General features: G+C 45.9%; 2 protein-coding genes across 2 annotated transcripts; both read right to left on the reverse strand.

The window, feature by feature from the left end:
• Positions 1-1716: 1716 nt before the first annotated feature.
• Positions 1717-2640, reverse strand: LOC138071899 (melanoma-associated antigen B5-like). Its single transcript, XM_068963277.1, has one exon. It carries the CDS (start codon positions 2638-2640, stop codon positions 1717-1719), a length of 924 nt encoding a protein of 307 aa, XP_068819378.1.
• Positions 2641-7070: 4430 nt separating this feature from the next.
• Positions 7071-8102, reverse strand: LOC138071900 (melanoma-associated antigen B17-like). The gene has a single exon (XM_068963278.1). The coding sequence runs from the start codon at positions 8100-8102 to the stop codon at positions 7071-7073; it is 1032 nt and encodes a 343-aa protein (XP_068819379.1).
• Positions 8103-19265: the final 11163 nt, after the last annotated feature.

Raw genomic sequence — 19265 nt, forward strand, 5'->3', positions numbered from 1 at the left:
ATGCAACTGCTGCCATGAAATGGAAGACTCCACTAATCCATTCTCTCTGTCCACAGTGACCAGATCAGCTTTTACCATGTGAGACTTGCAGGCAAGTTTCAGAGGAGGGACCTGTCAAGGCATAGGGCACTCTGCCCCAAAAAAACCACAGTGGCGTATTGATTATTTTGATTTCACGTTACTTAAGAAACAGCCAACAGAGGAGGGACATCCCGCCGCCCCCGATTTCTGCCTCCCTGAGAGCAGGAAATACATCTCATATGAAGGATGTACTGCCTGCATCTGGAGGCAGAGGGAAACCCTTCCAACCAGAAATAGGCAGTTCAAGCAGAGAAGTCTGTATACACCAACCTTGTTAAGTCTTTAATTTACTACCCTGGATACAGATTCTGTTTAGATTTCTTAGTAGTAGAGTACCTAAACCCTAAGTTCATCTGTCCTGTCGATTCCTCACAAATTGTTTTGTTGTTTACTAAATAAAGAAGCTGCCTGCTTTGCCCACGTCTTAGGTCCCATTTCTATGACACTTCTTGTGCACATGAATTGCAATTTGTCTCTTTGTCTCCTGTTACTCTGTCTTGTGTCAAGTTTACTAGTAGTCTGACCACAAGAATTCAGAAGGGATAAAGGGAGGAACGTCTTTCTTCCCTACACACCTCAAAGGAGTTCACCCTTACATCTCAGAAACTCCCTGGAGACGATGTGCGTAGAATACCAGTCTGTGCACGGGAATCTCCTGCATTGAGATAAGAGCAGAGACACCTTAGATTTCTGTCTGTTAGGGGACAAATTGTGACCCTCCACAAATGCATATTGAAGGCATAACTTGGAGTACTTCAGAATGCAACTGTAGTTAGAAATAAGGTCTTTAAAGAGATGGTTGAGTTAAAATGAAGTCATTAGGGTGGGCCATAACCCAGTGTGACTATCAGAAGAAATTGAGACACAAAAGGAGGCACCAAGGATATATGCACTCAAAAGGAATGCAAGTGAAGAGGGTAGCCACCTGGCAGCCAAAGGGAGAGGCCTCAGGGTAAACCAGCCCTCACCTTGAACTTGCAGCCTCTAGAACTCCGAGAAAATAAATTTCCGTTGTTTCAGCCACCCATTCTGTGGGGTTTTGTGTGGAGAGCCTAACAGATCTGTACGTTACCCCAGGTAGAGATTTCTTCCTGGATAGTCTTTTTACTTTCCTGTCATTCCTAAAGGCTATCTCAAGATCTTGCTTATGTGATTGCAGCTCCTTCTTTCTAAAGTTGTATGGGGATAGGCTAGGTCTTGATCTTAGCCTCACCAGACCTAGCATAGAGCCTTTCAAAGAGCAGGTGCTCAAAAAATAAATGAAGACAGTAAAGGTCTAACTTGGTAAGGTTTAATACCTCCTGCATTTTTCAAGTAGCATATCGAGGTATAAATTATTTAGTTTTACAAAACAGAAGACCGAAAAGATGGAGAATAATCAAGGTTGATCATGTTTTGAAACTTTTTTCAATTTATTTTATCATTCCATTGTCCCAGCAGTTTAACTGCGGGATTGCTTCCCATTTCAGCAAAAGTCCCTATTTTGATGTCACATTTTCTTATCTGGATGATCTTTTAAAACTCTTAGTCTTCGGTAGGGGTGGGAGAAGCTGCTGGACGTGGCAGTGGATCATGCCTGGAAGGGACAGTGGTGCCAGGCCTGGCTGGAACTGTGGCTCGAGCTCTCTCTTCATCTCACAAAGCCTCTTCATATTGTGATGAGAAGGCACTTGGGACCGTATCATTGACTTTTGCCAAAAATTCCAGGACTTTCATTTTGCTGGTTTCAGCATGGGCTCGTGGGCCCCACAGGAACTCGTAACGTGGAGGATCGCTGTGGGCAACATGAGGGTACTCCAGGTACTTCATCGTCACTAAGTCTCTGGTGATGAGCTTCCTGGGCTCTCCGTAGATGAAGTGTTTTCTCCCAGCATATACTCGCATCATATTCAAGAATTTCCAGATGTCTTCCTCAGTGGCACAGCCGCCCTTCACGAAGATCACACCCAGAACTGTCATCAAGAGACCAGTCTTAGGTAAGCCCCTACCATCCCACACCCTCCCATTGTTGGGCAGGTTCAGTTTGCTGACGAGGTCATAGGAGTGGATGGTTGAGTCAACTTCCTTCAAGTCAACTGCAACGACAGCCTCGACGTGTTCAGAGGCTCTCTTGAGAATCTCGGCAAATCGGTGATGGTATCTTGGGTGGATAATCTTCAGCATGTCTTCCTTCATGACGGGCTGCTTCATTTTATACTTACACAGAAGGAACTGCTCCAACAAACTTGTCATGCTGTTCAGAGTATCACCGTAGGTGTTTTCGGTAGAAGATGAGGAACGTGAATCTTCCTCATCTTGACTGGTATCTTCTTCATCAGATGTTGGGTCAGCAGTAGTTGAAAAAGTGCTGGTAGTAGATGGGGCTTCCAAAGACCCCTGGGAAGTGCTATCTGACCCAGTAGCTGATGAGCTCTGTGATTTATCTTCTAAAAGAGAAGAGGTAGAGGGAAGCTCTTCCATTACTGCAGTGGGCTGAACTCCCTTGTGACTCTGGGGCTCATATCGGGCCTGGTGGCGTTTCTCATGGATGCAGAGTATATGAGACTGACCCTGAGGCATGATGACTGCTCTGGGGGACAATGATTAGAAGTGTGAGCAGGAGGGCAGGTGATAAGGGCCCACAGGATGATGAAGGTTGAGTGTGCGGCCGCAGCAGGGGAATACCACCTTGGTTATCAGGAAGGCTACATTTGTGGTTTTCTTGAGGGCACTGTTCTGAAAACCCCCAGGGTTCCTATTCTTTTAACCAACCTGTCCTTTGGGAAACATATTGAAGGAAATTAGGGTGATCTTTAGGCTGCATCCTGCTACCCCTGCCTCAGGCATGCTGGGGTGACAGAAGGGGCTGGTAGTCTCCTACACAGAGGCATCTGTTATTTCACATTCAAGACCACCAACCCAACTAGTGGCCAGTCATAGGATCTATTCCCTTGCTGTTCTGTAGTTGGCATCACAAAGCTCCCTGGGATTTCTGAGAAGTGAAGAGGTCCTCACCGCATCACCTCAGTCAGTAGTTATCATGCAGTACTGAGTGCGCACTGAGAAGTTTTCGTCCCTGCCACTGAAGTCCTCAACACGAATTAAGAGTGCTTCCTTTGGTTCCCCATAGGGCCTGGTGTCCCCACCCCTTTCTTGGAATGGTATCTGCACCTTCATACTAAGGGTTTCACCTCCGACACACCTGATACAAATAAATGTTGGTGGAACTTCAGCTTGATAGCTCTGTCCTGGTTCTTCAAGGGCTATAAGGAACAGGGCTGGATTCACTATCAGTTCTTTTTATTGGCAGATGATCCCTCAGTCCTTGCTTTGACCTCTGTTGTGGCCTGAAATTCTACCCTCCCTTCCCCTTAGGTCCACCCCTTCTACTACTATACTTTTCTTATAGTACGGCAAGCATCTCCGTGAGACCCCGAGGAGAAAGTAAGATTCTCCTCGTCCATCCATACCCGTCCCTGGTCTTCTGAGGCGCAGAGGATGAATCATACGGTGATGGGGTGTGTGGTTCCCTTCGTCTTCAGGGTATTCAGTTGGTTTCTGGAAAACCTGGAAATAATCCCACTGCTGGCCCTAGGCTATACCCCTTGGACCATGTCCCAGTCCCGCTTGTGACATCATAGAAGGAAATGGGCATGTCATGTCAACAATGAGCAGGTATCCAAGGGATGCCAGGGAGGGCAGGGTTCTGTGCGGTTTCCTCAGAGTTCTGAGGTCAGGGGGTTTCATACGTCCAAAGCTTGACTCCTGGCAGGGTGTGGGGCTCCTTTGGTTACATAAGGGAGCTCTCCTCAGACTAAGCTCCTCCCTCCCTGTGATGCCAGAGAGGGAAAGTCTGGGAATGCCACACGAGTCTGCTCCTGCCTGTGCCTTTAGGGATGACAACAGGATTCAGGCTTCTTGGGGCCCTCCATGTTCAGTTTCGGGGTATGACCTGACTCAGGTGCCTCACCTTGACTCCTGGGGGACTCTGGATTTCTTCTCTCAGCCTAAGGTGAACCTTTTAGAGCAAAGACCATGTCCTTGCAAGCCCTGAAGAGAAGTGAGGGAATGTGCAGCCTGGCAGCCCTGTCTTGGCCTTCTGAGAGCAGACACAGGCCAGTCTCTCTGTGACTTCAGTTCCTCATTCATCTGTCTTTACCTTGACTCCTGTCTCTTCTATGAAAGACTTCTTGGGAAATGCCACATCTTAGAAAAGTCTTAGTCTGCCTGCACCAAATCTCACAGACAATGGGTTGAGACCCAGGAGTGATGGGGAAGCTGCAGTCCAGGAGGCGGTCCCAGTATGGGTGGTGTGCTATCAGAGAACACACGGTGATCTCTTCCTTCTCTTCACTGACCAGACACAGCCTCTTGTAGAACCTTCACTCTAACAGATTTACTCTCTGAAAGGAAGGGGCTGAATTAAATGATTTTGTGCATCCCTGATCTTTTGTGGTTTACTGACGTTTCCTTTGTAGATAAATTGTCACTGAATGCTGTCTCCTTCTTTATTCGTACTTCACTTTTATTTTAATATTTTTGTTACTTATTTTTAGGGCTTTTTATTCCAAAACTGTGTTTAGGGTATGAAATTCTATTTAGCATGTGAAATACCTTTTTTGACTAATGTTCAGAAAGAGGACGTGACCCACGGTTGGCCTCATCCTGGTGGAATGGCACAGTGTGGGCTCTGGAGAAATTCAGTGCCAGGGTTCAGTCCAGTTCCTATCATTTATGAGCTTTGAATTTGAGCTTCTTTATTCCAGCTTCTTTATCTGCAAATTGTGTTTGAAGAAGTCTAGTTTCATCCATCTCATCAGAACTGATTCAAATGTATTCTTTTTAACGGCTGAGTAATACTCCATTGTGTATATGTACCACAGCTTTCTTATCCGGGTTCATGTTTGGGAACGCATGTACAGCCGTGGTGGATTCATGTCAATGTATGGCAAAACCAATACAGTATTGTAAAGTAAAGTAAAGTAAAAATAAAAATTAAAAAAAAGAAAAATTAAAAAAAAAGAAAAAAATCTATAGTGTAGGACCACAGACCTGTGTGATTTATGTAAATCACCTGGCACAGTATGAGAGAAGCTTTGGCACGTTGAATGAATGGCAGTTATTACGAAGGTGATTTTCACCCCCGAATGATCCAAACTTCCATCACATAATTTTCTTTCCAGCCTATATTAGAGAATATGCAACTCCAAACAATAATCAAATCCATATCAGCACTAATGCTCCCCAGCAGGTAAAACCAAGCAGTATTTTCCCTATTTGAGCACCTTTTAATGTGTTTGGGGTTATCTTCTCCACATGGATGCAAGTACAAGTTCATCTGTCTCAAGGACCAGCAACTTCCCTCTCAGGTGTGTGTGTGTGTGTGTGTGTGTGTGTGTGTGTGTTTCCCAAACCACGCCTAATTTAATACCACTGACAGTAAAAATTGAGCCCACCCTTAGTTTGCCAAGTTACACTAAACATAACCTATTTAAACTGCCCATTTACAGAGCAAGTTCTGGTGCTCCCATCCCAGAAAAAGAGAGACAGTCCAGGGACATCGTGGCATCTCGCTTCAATGGGTATCACCCTTATTTCTCAGAAACACTCTGGACAGCTTTTGATGAAAACACATAGTGTGAGTGTTCACTTGCCCTGGCTCAAGTGCACAGGGCCCCTTCCATTCCCTATGTTGAGATTCCCTATGGTTTTCAGATATCCCCAAATAATGGTAAATAAACGGCATCCCACTCCAGTACTCTTGCCTGGAAAATCCCAGGGATGGAGGAGCCTGGTAGCCTGCAGTCCATGGGGACGCTGAGGGTCGGACACAACTAAGTGACTTCACTTTCCCTTTTCACTTTCATGCACTGGAGAAGGAAATGGCAACCCACTCGTGTTCTTGCCTGGAGAATCCCAGGGACGGGGGAGCCTGGTGGGCTGCCATCTATGGGGTTGCACAGAATCAGACGCCAGTGAGGTGACTTAGCAGTAGCAGTATATGGTTTACATATATCCTAGGTTTACGCCTCACCTCTGAGAACCATGATATGAGTTCTGGCATCACTCCCACAGCTTCATCTAGCCCATCATGCATCTGGACTGAAAATGACCTCCCACCGAGGAACTAGACGTTTCCCAAGACCCAGTGCTGCCTTAATCAGGTAACTTAGACATGCTTGCTCTCATCTGGAACCTCCTCTTCCACACCTCCCCCATTTAAATTTATGATTTGTTTATTCCTTAGAGTTAGCTCACCACCTTCCATATATGGTACCTGCTGCTAGACTCAAAATTCCATGGGCAGTGGCTTGGTCTCCATTTTCTTACCAACCCAGTACTATAAGAAAGCCTTCTAAACAGAAGATGGTCAATTCATTTGGCAGAAAACAGAAATAATGAGCAAAGACTCTGTTTTATTATGATTGAAGTGTCATACAGTTTGAATAAGCTACACAAATCTAAGTCCATGTTATTAGCTTTTACAAGGAAAGAAGACAGATAAGACAAATGAAGAAGAAACCTGCGTTTACTCTGAATGCTTTCTGATCCCAAATATTTATCTCTAGGATTCTCACACATTTCCAAGTAAAATCCTATTCCAGTGCTATATTACCTCATTCTGGACCATGAGGAAAATACTGAAGTCTTTTCAACTTGTTTACAAATAACGAACTCCTAGTCAAAAACCTAATAGCAGTAAACATGACTCCGTTGACATTAATAAACCTAAATTCTGAAGCAAAATAAACCTTATGAAGAGCAGTAACATTTAAAATTATAAAACACCTCTACCTACCTACCGAAATCATCTGTTTTTGACTAGATAGTATTCACATGGATAAAAGGAACACATGCATATTTTGTTAAAACTGTACCTAAACTCCCATACTACTTAAAACTGTGAAGAACATATGGGTTTTGTTCCCCCCACCCCTACTACCCTGCGCTATTTTGGAGGTGGACTGTTCTCTTCCAACTCAAGGGGAACAAAATGCCCTGACCCTTCCCTAGATGTGGGAGGAGCTGTAGGACTTGGCCCTGGAAGGGTCACTGGCCTCAGCCATGGCTGGAGAAATGGAAATGCCTCTCAGCCCTGCTCTAACCACCTGATCTCTCAGAGCCTCGTCATAGAGGTCTGGGAAGGAACTCGGGACCCTATCCTGGATCTTGGCCAGAACTTCCAACACCTTCATCTTACTGGTCTCGGCATAAGATCTCGGGCCCCACAGGAACTCGTAGAGCGGAGGATCGCTATTGGGCACCTGGCGGTAGTTGAGGTACCCCTTCTGCACCAGATCTTTGGTGATGAGCTTTCTGGGCTCCCCAAAGATGGAGTGCTTCCTCCCAGCATAGATCCCCAACACATTGAGGAAATCCCAGATCTCCTCCTCGGTGGCGCGGTCACCCTTCATAAAGATGATGCCCAGGAGCGCCATGAGGAGACCAGACTTGGGCAGCTCCTCCTCATCACTTGAACCTTCCTCAACCCCGAGAGTGAACTTGTTGACGAGGGCGTAGATGTTCCTGCTGCAGTCGACTTCCTTCAGCTCCAGGCCAAACACCAGCTCCACATGCTCAGAGGCTCTGCTCAGGATCTCCGGGAAGTGCTGCTTGTACTTCCTGCCGATGACATTCAGCATGGCATTCTTTGTGATGGGCTCCTTCTTGGTGTACCTCTCCAGCAGGAAATCCATCACCAGGCTGGCCTTCCTCATGAGAGGATCTTTGCGAATGCTCCGAGCAAGCAGGGCTGCTCGGGCGGCATCTGCTCTTTCCTCCTCGGGGCCCTGGGCACCTTGATCAGCTCCTGCACAGGAAGCCTCTGCATCAGGAGAGCTAGGGGCCATGGCTCCCTGAAGCTCCTGGTGATCGCCAGCAGCAGGGGAGCTCGGGGGAGAACCCTGAGGGACAGAAGAGGGGGAGGAGGGGCACTCCTTTCCTGGGGCTGCAGCAGCACTGGCCTGGGCCTCCTGAGTGTCCCCCTGGACCTGGTGACGTTTCCCGTGGGCATGATGCTTCTTTTTGTGCTTCCGAGGCATGATGACACAGGTCAAGGACCGCAGGCGGGCGTGCAGTTAGGAAGGCAGGCAACGAGGGCGCCTTGAGGAAGGACAAAGAAATGTTGTGAGCACCTTCACCAGGGAGAGTCGTCCCTGGCTTAAACCAAGTCCACTTCGCAAGGCCACTTCTCTAGGACCCACAAGTCTCCTGTTCTCCTAGTCAGCCTGTCCCCTGAGACCCCTGAGGAGGAAGTGAGAGTGAGCCCTGGGGCACAGCCAGACAGCCCTGCCTGGGCGTTAGACGGGGGCCTGTGAGGGCAGGCAGGGGAGGCATGTCCTTTCAGTTCACATTCAGAGTTAGGATGAAAAACGGGGAATGACCCCCTAGCACCCGCCCCGATCCCTCTTCTGCTCTGAAGCTGATGCTGCCACCTTCCCTGTGACTCTGGAGAACGAGAGGAGGGAGCGCTCAGACTCCCACCGAAGGGTCCCAGGACCCGCCCTTCTGTAGGCAAGCTCTAACCTCCCCACTCAGACCGCAGCCTCCCTTCCCCGTGTTCGGCCAGGAGGAAATGCTAACCACGGGGGAGGGTCCTGATTGGCCCGTGTGTCGGGGAGGATGGTCCTCACTCTGGCTCCTCCTGAGCCCTGACATCCTCCCTGTACTGACGAGCTACAAGCCCTGGGACCGAGGTCCCCTCCTTACTCACTGTCCCACATCCGAGATAGCAATGAGGGTGCCCCGCAGCCGTTAGAGCTGCCCGGATACTACCCGCATGCTCTGAGGCCAAGTCGCGGGCTGGGGGTTTCACGTGGCCGCTGTTCTGGGGTGTGAGACCCTCAGTCCACCCCGAGGGTCCCTCCTTTTAGCTACAGGGCTCGGGGCTTTCCCTCTACTGAGCAGAACTCGAGTCCACCAGCCCCGGACCGAAGCCTTCCTCTCGGAGACCACCTGGGTGACGTGGCTGGACTTGGGGCTTAAGATGCAGGCCCAAATCTTTAAGGGGACCACAGGGGCAAGGTGGCCGGGCGTTATCCGGGCCCCCCTTTTCAGAGGGAAAGGCTTGGTCGTGCCAGACATGTGTCCCCGCACTTGTAACACAGGTCACCTCACACTTGGACACCTTATGAGACCTGGGAGTCCTCCGTCTGGGCACCCTACACGGCAGTTCTCTAAGACGACAGCAGCTCTCCAAGATGGCTTCGCAGCCGCAGCGTGTGTGCGTGGTCGTCACTTCCTGTCATGTGCTTCCGTGTTCCAGGCGGGCAGCAGAGGCGGGGCCAGGGTGGGCGGGGTTCCGGGGGAGCTTCCCGGAGGATTGGCATGTGCACCTCTCCTTGAATCACAGCAGATCCTGAGACCTTCCCTGTACTGAGCAGTCTACGGGCCTCCCTCTCAGGCTCTAGCTTCCGTCAGCACCCCAGCAGGAATTGTTTCTGGCCTGGCCGAACTGGCTTCCTGGAGCTCCTGAGACTGACAGTGAGGGCACTTTCGGGCCCCTTCGTCTGGGCTGAGTGATGCTCCGTCCAATCTCCGTGTCTTCCCTTGTCCCCTGTAGGTGGTGGGCTACGTGCCATCTGCTGACCTGAGGCCAAGGCCTCACATCGAAGACATCACGTCCCGAGACTCCTAGTGCGAAGTGCACCTACATCTCCTCTGGACACTTCTGCCTGAGGCTTCTAGGAAATGGCTGCTGCAGGTAAAATGAGCTGAGAGGGAAGGATGGGAGACTGCCTTCTGTGGTGTGGAACCCCTCACATCTCACTCAGGATCTTCATATTGACTGCTGGCAGGGCCTGGAAATCCTTCCCTTTCTGGTATGAATCCACCTCTGTCCCCAACCATGCCCCACACAATCCCAGTAGAGAAGTGAAGGGGCTCCTTAGCCTGACGGTTCTCGCTGTGGGCTCTTAGTCGACTGCAGGGGCATTGCTCGAAAGTTCTGAGGTGAATTTCTGTCCTTTGGTACAACTTTTGTGGTACTACATTTTCTGTTTTAGTCCCTGTGTGATAGTCTATTAAGGTGATCACTTAAAAGGGCCAATTGTCATCCACTAGCAAAGTTTGTGCTGGTTATTTCACGACCTCTGGCCCATACTGCCACATCCAGCTCAAACTTCTGTTCCCCATGGTCTTGGCATGGGAGCTCTGAGATGCTACCTCAGATTCCATCAGTGAGGCTGTAGCGATTCATGGCCCCAGGGCACAGTGGAAGAATCAAGGGCTGAACTTTAAAGCCTTTTCCAGCTGATCCTGTTGTCTTCTTCCCTTGTAGGCCCCACACCCCTCGTCAGTCTCCGAGTACTCCCTCACCTTGACACTCATACGGTCAAGTTTATTGGAGACTTATTTTGCCTCGGGGATTATTTAGTTCTGTGTTTTTGCTTCTGTTAATAGTTGTCTTTGTTCCTTTTATAAGTGTTCCATGGTTTATTCTGGGTACAGGAAACAGCAGCCCATACTTGCTTGTGGTCTCAGCTGGTCTGACTGGAGTAGATCTGTACAGGAGTTAAGGAACATCGACAGCCTTACAATATGTGCTCCTCAGGAATACACATAACATACTATTCTGTTTGAGACTTCTTTCTCCTAAGGCTGTCAGAAAGTTCTTCTTGTTGCCTCTATGTGGAATGTATACATTGTTTTGAGGTTTCTTTGTAGGTACGTTTTTTGTATGGTTGCTTTTATTTATGGTGTATTTTCTATTTCGTGACCTAAGTAATTGTTGATACTTCCAGGCCAGAGTCTTGATTTTGCTATGGTGATCTATTTTATATGAGATAGCTGAAGTTCTTTATATGTTTGAATATTTCCTGTGCATGTTTCCTAAGAGTTTTAATTCAAGGATAAAATATTATGTTATCTTTTGGTTTTCATTATTCTTATTCATTTGGCATTGTTGTATATAACTCTGTACTGGCTATGTGTCCTTGTCCAGATTTTTTCTACATTTTAAATCAGTAGAGCGTTTATGAAAAATTTTAATTGGAGGATAATTGCTTTATAGTGTGTTAGTTTCTATTGTACAACAGTATGAAGCATCTATAAGTATACACATATCCCCCTCCATGAGCATCCCTCACGCCACCCCCATTTCAGTCCTCTAGGTTGTCACAGACAGCAGTCTGAGCTGCCTCTGTTCCAGAGCATCTCCCCACTAGCTATCTCTGGTACACATGGCAGTGCATATACGTCACAGCCTCTCTCAGTTTGTCCCTCTCTCTCCATCCCTTGCTGTGTCCACATCTTTTCTCTGCATGTGTCTCTATTCTTACCCTGAAGATAGATTCATCAGAGCCATTTTCTAGATTCTATATAAATGTGTTTATACGCAATAATTTTTGTTCTCTTTCTGGCTTACTTCACTACGTGTAACATACTCCAGGTGCATCCACCTCACTACAGGTCAGTTCAGTTCAGTCGCTCAGTCGAGTCCGACTCTTTGCGACCCCATGAATCACAGCACGCCAGGCCTCCCTGTCCATCACCAACTCCCAGAGTTCACTCAGACTCACATCCATCGAGTCTGTGATGCCAACCAGCCATCTCATTCTCAGTCGTCCCCTTCTCCTCCTGCCCTCAATCCTTCCCAGGATCAGAGTCTTTTCCAATGAGTCAACTTTTCGCATGAGGTGGCCAAAGTACTGGAGCTTCAGCTTTAGCATCACTTCTTCCAAAGAAATTCCAGGGTTGATCTCCTTCAGAATGGACTGGTTGGATCTCCTTGCAGTCCAAGGGACTCTCAAGAGTCTTCTCCAACACCACAGTTCAAAAGCATCAATTCTTCGGCACTCAGCCTTCTTCACAGTCCAACTCTCACATCCATACATGACCACTGGAAAAACCATAGCCTTGACTAGACGGACCTTAGTCAGCAAAGTAATGTCTCTGTTTTTGAGTATACTATCTAGGTTGGTCATAACTTTTCTTCCAAGGGTAAGCGTGTTTTAATTTCATGGCTGCAGTCACCATCTGCAGTGATTTTGGAGCCCAAAAAAATAAAGTCTGACACTGTTTCTACTGTTTCCCCATCTGTTTCCCATGAAGTGATGGGACCGGATGCCATGATCTTTGTTTTCTGAATGCTGAGCTTTAAGCTAACATTTTTGCTCTCCTCTTTCACTTTCATCCAGAGGCTTTTCAGCTCCTCTTCACTTTCTGCCATAAGGGTGGTGTCGTCTACATATCTGAGGTTATTGATATTTCTCCAGCCAATCTTGATTCCAGCTTGTGTTTCTTCCAGTCCAGTGTTTCTCATGATGTACTCTGCATATAAGCTAAATAAGCAGGGTGACAATATACAGCGTTGATGCACTCTTTTTCCTGTTTGGAACCAGTCTGTTGTTCCATGTCCAGTTCTAACTGTTGCTTCCTGACCTGCATACAGCTTTCTCAAGAGGCAGATCAGGTGGTCTGGTATTCCCATCTCTTTCAGCATTTTCCACCGTTTATTGTGATCCACACAGTCAAAGGCTTTGGCATAGTCAATAAAGCAGAAATATACGTTTTTCTGGAACTCTCTTGCCTTTCCCATGATCCACCTCACTACAACTGTCTTAAATTTGGTTCCTTTTATGGTTGTGTAATAGTCGATTGTATATATCTACCACAACTTCTGTATCTATTCATCTGTCAGTGGAAGTTGAGGTGGTTGCTCCCATGTCCTAGCTATTGTAAACAGTGCTGCAATAAACAGTGCGGTCCATGAATGTTTTCACGCATGGCTTTCTCGGTGTGTATGCCCAGTTGTGGGATTGCTGAGTCATAGGGTAGTTTTGTTTCTAGTTTTGAAAGGACTCTCCATACTGTTCTCCGTAGTGGCTATATCAATTTACTTTCCCCCTCAAAGTGCAAGAGGGTTCTCTTTTCTTCATGCCACTTCAGCACTTATTGTTTCTAGATTTTTTTATGATAACCTTTCTGGCAAGTGTGAGGTGATGCATCATTGTACCTTTGGTTTGCATTTCTTTCATAATGAGTTGTAAACATCTTGTCTTGTGAGCATCTGCAGTTTTTTAAAGAACAGATTTAGGATTACAGAAAATTTAGCAGATAGTATACAGAGTTCCTATAGAGCTAGTCTCTTCCTCCACTTAGCATCTTCTGTTATTAACATCTTGGATTGGTTCAACTGATACAAGTTCATTTGTTAAAACTGAGCAACTCATATCAATATGGTGTTATTAACTATTGTCCGTTGCTTACAATATATTTTACTTTTGTTGTTTTGCAGTTCTGTGTTGTTGCTTTTGTTCAGTTGCTCAGTCATCTCTGACTGTGACCCCATGATCCATAGCACACTGGGCTCCCTATGCTTCACCATCTCCTGGAGTTGGCTCAGACTCGTGTCCATCCAATCAGTAATGCCACCCAAACATCTCATCCTGTGCTGCCTCCTTTTCTTTTTCCCTTCCATCTTTCCCAACATCAGGGTCTTTACCAATGAGTCAGCTCTTCCCATAAGTGGCCAAAAGTTTGGAACTTCAACTTCAGCATCAGATATTCCCATGAACATTCAAGGTTGATTCCTTTCAGGAATGATTGGTTTGATCTCCTTTCTATCCAGGGGACTCTGAAGAGTCTTCTCCAGCCCCACAATTCAAAAGCAGCAATTTTTCATCACTCAGCCTTCGTTATGGTCCAGTGTTCACATCCACACATGACCCCTGGGAAAATAATAGCTTTCACTAGACACACCTCTTTTTGAAATGTAACATCTCTGCTTTTTATTATGTGATCTAGGTTTGTCATAGCTTTTCTTGCAAGGAATTAACATCTTTTAATTTCATGGCATCTTTTAATTTGGGGCTTCCCTCATAGCTCAGTTGGTAAAAGAATCTGCCTACAGTGCAAGAAATCCACGGTCAATTCCTGGGTCAGGTAAATCCCCTGGAGAAGGAAATGGGAACCCAATTCAGTATTCATACCTGGAGAATCCCAGGGACAGAGGAGATTGGGAGGCTACAGCCCATGGGGTCGCAAGAGTGGGACACGACTTAGTGACTAAACCACCACCACCGCCGCCATGGCTGCTTTCACCGTCCACGGTGATTTTGGAGAAGAAATTTAAATCTTCCATTGTTTCTACTTTTTCCCCATCTGTTTGCAGTGAAGTGTTGGGACCAGATGCCATGATCTTAGTTTCCTGAATGTTGAGTTTTAAGCCAGGTTTTTCATTCTCTTCTTTCACACTCATCAAGAGTCTCTTTACTTCCTCTTCACCTTTTGCAATAAGGGTGGTATCATATGCACATCTGAAGGTATTGATATTTCTCCTGGCAATTTGATTCCAGCTTGGGTTCTTCCATCTGGGAATTTTCATGATGTATGTGCATTTACCTGAAATAATCAGGGTGACAATATGCAGCCTTAATGTATTCGTGCCCTAATTTTGAACCTGTCTATTGTTCCTTGTCCACTTCTAACTGTTGCTTCTTGACCTATGAACCGGTTTCTCAGAAGGCAGGTAAGGTAGTCTGGTATTCCCATCATTTAAGAATTTTGCAGTTTCTTGTGATACAGGCAAAGGCTTTTGCATAGTCAAACAAGTAGAAGTTTTCTGGAATATTCTTGCTTTGTCTATGACCCAATGGAGATTACCAATTTGATATCTGATTCCTCTGTCTTTTCTGAACCCAGCTTCTACATATTGAAGTTCTCTTTTCAGATACTGTTGAAACGTAGCTTGAAGGATTTTGAGCATTGCCTAGCTTGCATGTGAAATGAGCGGAATTATATGATAGTTTGAACATTCTTTGGCATTGCACTTCTTTGGGATTGGAATGAAAGCTTACCTTTTCCAGTCCTGTGTCTTCTGCTGAGTGGTCCAAATTTGCTGGCCTATTGAGTGCAGTACGTTAACAACATCATCATTTAGGGTTTGAAATAGCTCAGCTGAAATTCCATCACCTCCATTAGCTTTGTTCTTAGGGATGCTTCCTAAGGCCCCCGTGACTTCACACTCCTGGATGTCTGGCTCTACGTGAGTGATCACATCATCGCTGTTATCTGGGTCATAAAGACCTTTGTTGAACAGTTCTTCTGTATCTCCTTGCCACCTCTTCTTAAAATCTTTTGCTTCTGTTCTGTCCCTATAGTTTCTGTCCTTTATTGTGCCCATCTTTGCATGAAATGTTCCCTTGGTATCTCTAGTTTTCTTGAAGAGAAGTCTAGTCTTTCCCATTCTATTTTTTCCCTCTATTTCTTTGCATTGTTCACTTGAAAATGCTTTCTTATTACTCCTTGCTGTTCTTTGGGAATCTGCATTCAGATTGGTATATCTTTCCTTTGCCTTTTGCTTCCCTTCGTTCTCAGTTATTTGTAAGGCCTCCTCAGACAACCATTTAGCCTTTCTCATTTCTTTTTCTTGTGGATGGTTTTGGTTACCACCTCCTATACCTTGTTCTGAGCCTCCATCTTTAGTTTTTCAGGCAGTCTTCCTACCAGATCATATCCCTTGAAAGTATTCCTCACCTCCACAGTAAAATCATAATGAACTTGATTTAGGTCATATCTGAATGGCCTAGTGATTTTCTCTACTTTCTTCAGCTTAAGTCTGTCTCTTGCAGTAAGGAGCTTATGATCTGAGCCAGAGTGAGCTCCGGGTCTTATTTATGCAGACTGTGTAGAGCTTCTCCATCTTCAGCTGCAAGTTATTCCTTTACTTCCTACTTTTCCATTCCAGTCCCCTATTATGAAAAGGACATTTTAGGGGTATGTTAGATCTAGGCTGTGATGTACATCTTCATAGCACCACTGGACTCTAGCTTCTTTGGCATCAGCATTAGGAGCATAGACTTGGATTACTGTGATGCTGAAAGCTTTGCCTTGGAAATGAACCAAGATCATTCTGTCCTTGTGGACACTGCACCCAGTACCTGCAGTTCACAGTCTTTTTTTGACTATGAGACTGCTCCATTTCTTCTAATGGATTTTTGCCCACAGATACAATGGTAATCTCAGTTAAATTCACCCATTCCTGTCCATGTTAGTTGTCTGATTTCTAAAATGTTGACAGTCACTCTTGCCATCTCCTGCTTGACCAATTTCCATTGATTCATGTACCTAACATTCAAGGTTCCTACGTAGTACTGTTCTTTACAGCATCAGACTTTACTTTTAGCACCAGACACATCCACAACTAAGCGTCATTTTGACTTTAGCCCCGTCTCTTCATTCTTTCTGGAGCTATTTCTGGGCTCTTCCCCAATAACGTATTAGACACCTACTGACCTGGGGGGCTCAGGTATCTATCTCCCTCTGTTATGATCTCCTGGTATCATTTCTTTTTGCCTTTTCATGATGTTCATGGGGTTCTTGCAGCAAGGATACTGAAGTGGTTTGCTATTCTTCTCTCCAGTGGACCACATTTGGTTAGAATTTTCACCATGACCCGTCCACCTTGGGTAGCCCTGCAAAGCCTTATCCATAGCTTTTGAGTTACACAAAGGTGTGATCCACGTGATCATTTAGGTTAGTTTAGTGTGATTGTGGTTTTCGTTCTAGAGAATAGGGCATTGTGGTTCTTCTCTCTGCCCTCTGAAGAATGAGTTTAAGAGGCTTGTGGAAGCTTGCTGATGGGAGGGACTGGCTCTGAGGAAACCTGGCTCTTGCTCTATTGGGCGGGGTAATGCTCAGTTAATAAATAAATAAAAATTAGAAAACCATAAAGAAAAATATAATTATATCAATATGACTAAAATGATTAATGACATTGATAGCTTTTATTTTGTCATTGAATACCTCATTAAGAAGGATTTTGAACACAGAAAGAAATATGTGGGATGTAGCTAATATGGAGGAGGATGAAATTCCCCTCTGCCCTTCTGGTTTTTTGTGGGTGGTTGAAGAATTAAATTGATGTGAGACAGATTAAGAGGATAAAATAAAAGTGTAATAACACATAGACATGAGAGAGACACAGGAAAACTGAATAACTCATCAACATGGCCAAAGCCCAGAGCCAAAGACAGAAGAAAATTTTAATGGTAGTTGTTTGGGACATGAAAGGATAGGAAGGCAGTTCACAGGGAGATGGAAATGGGAATGTTGGTAAAGGAATGTTTTCTGTGCCAGGCAGAGACTCCGGGCCACAGAGTGGACTCTCATCTCTAGGCCCTGCCAAGATTTCACCACCACATCTTGCCCACAATGTTTGCAGCTATCTCTGGTCATAGTTCTCTTCAGGGATCAGGACCTGTGTCTAAGTTCTTTCAGGCACTTAGGCCTTAGAGCTTAAGGAGTTTTCGAGCCCGAGGTTAGAGAGCCATGCATTGTTGATGGGGCCGGGAGCAGTGGTGTTCAATGCTGAGTATAGTGAAGAAGAGGTCTCTGGTCCAAGAGGCTCCTTCTTTGGCCCAGAAAGAGTTCCTGTGAACAGGGCTCAGGGGCTGGCTGATGGTTAGTATCATCGGGAGAAGGGGAAGGGCTTTTCTAGGCAAATTAAGCATTGTCAAGCCAGACGAGTCTACCTGGCAAGTCTTTCAAAGTTCAGAGGTTTTCCTTAAGGCACGGAAGACTTGGACATAAGGGACCTCGCTGGAATCCTAAGGAGAAGTCTTCAGTGATGCACAGTCAGTTATCCATCTGAAAAGGAAATGACAAATGCTCGTAAGGGGCTTCAGGTGTCACTGAAGTCCCTTATGGCCTTTTCATGGCTGTGGCATCTCTCACCTGTGAGCTTGCTGGGCAGAATGTGGTTCAGTACTCGCCACAGGGGCTCTTGTGGCTTCCCTGAGTATTTTTTCTTTTTTAAGAAATTATTTATGTATTTAATTTTGGTTGTGCTTGCTCTTCATTGCTGCGTGTGTGTTCTCTAGTTTCGAGGAGCAGGGGCTACCCTTCATTGGGATGCACTGGCTTCTCATTGTGGTGGCTTCTCTTACTCCGGAGCACAGGCTCTAGGACGAATGGGCTTCACTAGTTGCAGCAAGGAGTGGTAAAGTAGAAGAAGTGTTAGGTGATTGCTGTTGTAGTTCAGTCTCTAAGTCATGTCTGAGTCATTGTGGCCCCATGGAATGTAGCCCTCCAGGATCCCCTGTCCATGAGATTCTCTGGGCAGGAATACTGGAGAGGGTTGCCATTCCCTTCTCCAGGGGAACTTCCCAATCCAGGGATTGAACCCGGGTCTCCTGCCATTTCATGTAGATTGTTTACCATCTGAGGCACCAGGACAGCCATATTTCGGAGGGTAGCCAGAACATTTTTAGCTCAGTTTCTTTTCTTTTCTTTCTTTGTCCATTCTCTCCCTATCCTGTAGACACACTCAGCTTAAATTTTATAAACACAAAGTGGAGGCTTTCATGGCATACAGTGTCTGGATTTGTCCACCCAAAAGCAAAGATATTGGGAGTCTAGGTGCAGAGAAATGCAGAAGAAAGTGACTTTCATTCTAGCCCTATGAGCCAGTTTAACAGGCCATAGGTTAAAATTTTTGATTGGGTAGCATGGAGACCTCCTCTACCTGAAACCTATCACATCAGGTTTTGACTCAAATCCACATGGCCAGGACTGCAACCCCACCCCAAATTCCAGTTTGGGACTTGAACCATGGTCTTTTAATTAGAATCACTCACCTGGTACCTGGACGTACTGTGGGTCAGGTTGTTTGTGTCTTGGCACAGAAGGAATTCAGCCAGAGGCAAAATGTTAGGCAAGAAATAGATTTATATATATAGGATGTATGTAAGAGATGCAAGGAGGCAGGTGACAGAGCTCTGCCTGGAGGATCAAGTGGAATATATTCTATAGTCAATGGAAAGTGGAGGACTAGGAAAGACTGCCTTCTCTGAGTAGAGGTCAGGCTTACATCACTCCCTCCCAATTCATTTGGAACAGGAGAGTGTCTGACCTTATGAGGTCAAACTTGGATGATTGTAGAACTTCAAATGGATAGAAGGGCCGTGACATTCCTCTTTTATCTAAAGGCCTGGGAAACATATCTTGTATTACTTATGGCTTTATGTTTAAACAAACCTGCCTTCCTCCACTACATTCTGATACCTTTCTTGAACAATGTGAACTTACAATGGTCTACCAATGGTTCCTAGGTTTCTCTATCTCTATTCCCCTCCTAGACTTCCAGATCTACCTCTCTGTCTGTCTGTCTGTGCTCAGGCCCTCACTTATTTCTGACTCTTCGCAACCCCATGAACTGCAGCACTCCAGCCTCTCTGTCCATGGGTTTCTCCAGGCAGGAATAC

Source organism: Capricornis sumatraensis, chromosome X (genome assembly GCF_032405125.1).
Source record: "Capricornis sumatraensis isolate serow.1 chromosome X, serow.2, whole genome shotgun sequence".
Lineage (NCBI taxonomy): Eukaryota > Metazoa > Chordata > Mammalia > Artiodactyla > Bovidae > Capricornis > Capricornis sumatraensis.

Coding starts and splice junctions, on each gene's coding strand:
- LOC138071900 (XM_068963278.1), bottom strand. CDS start 8,102: ATGCCTCGGAAGCACAAAAAGAAGCATCATGCCCACGGGAAACGTCAC.
- LOC138071899 (XM_068963277.1), bottom strand. CDS start 2,640: ATGCCTCAGGGTCAGTCTCATATACTCTGCATCCATGAGAAACGCCAC.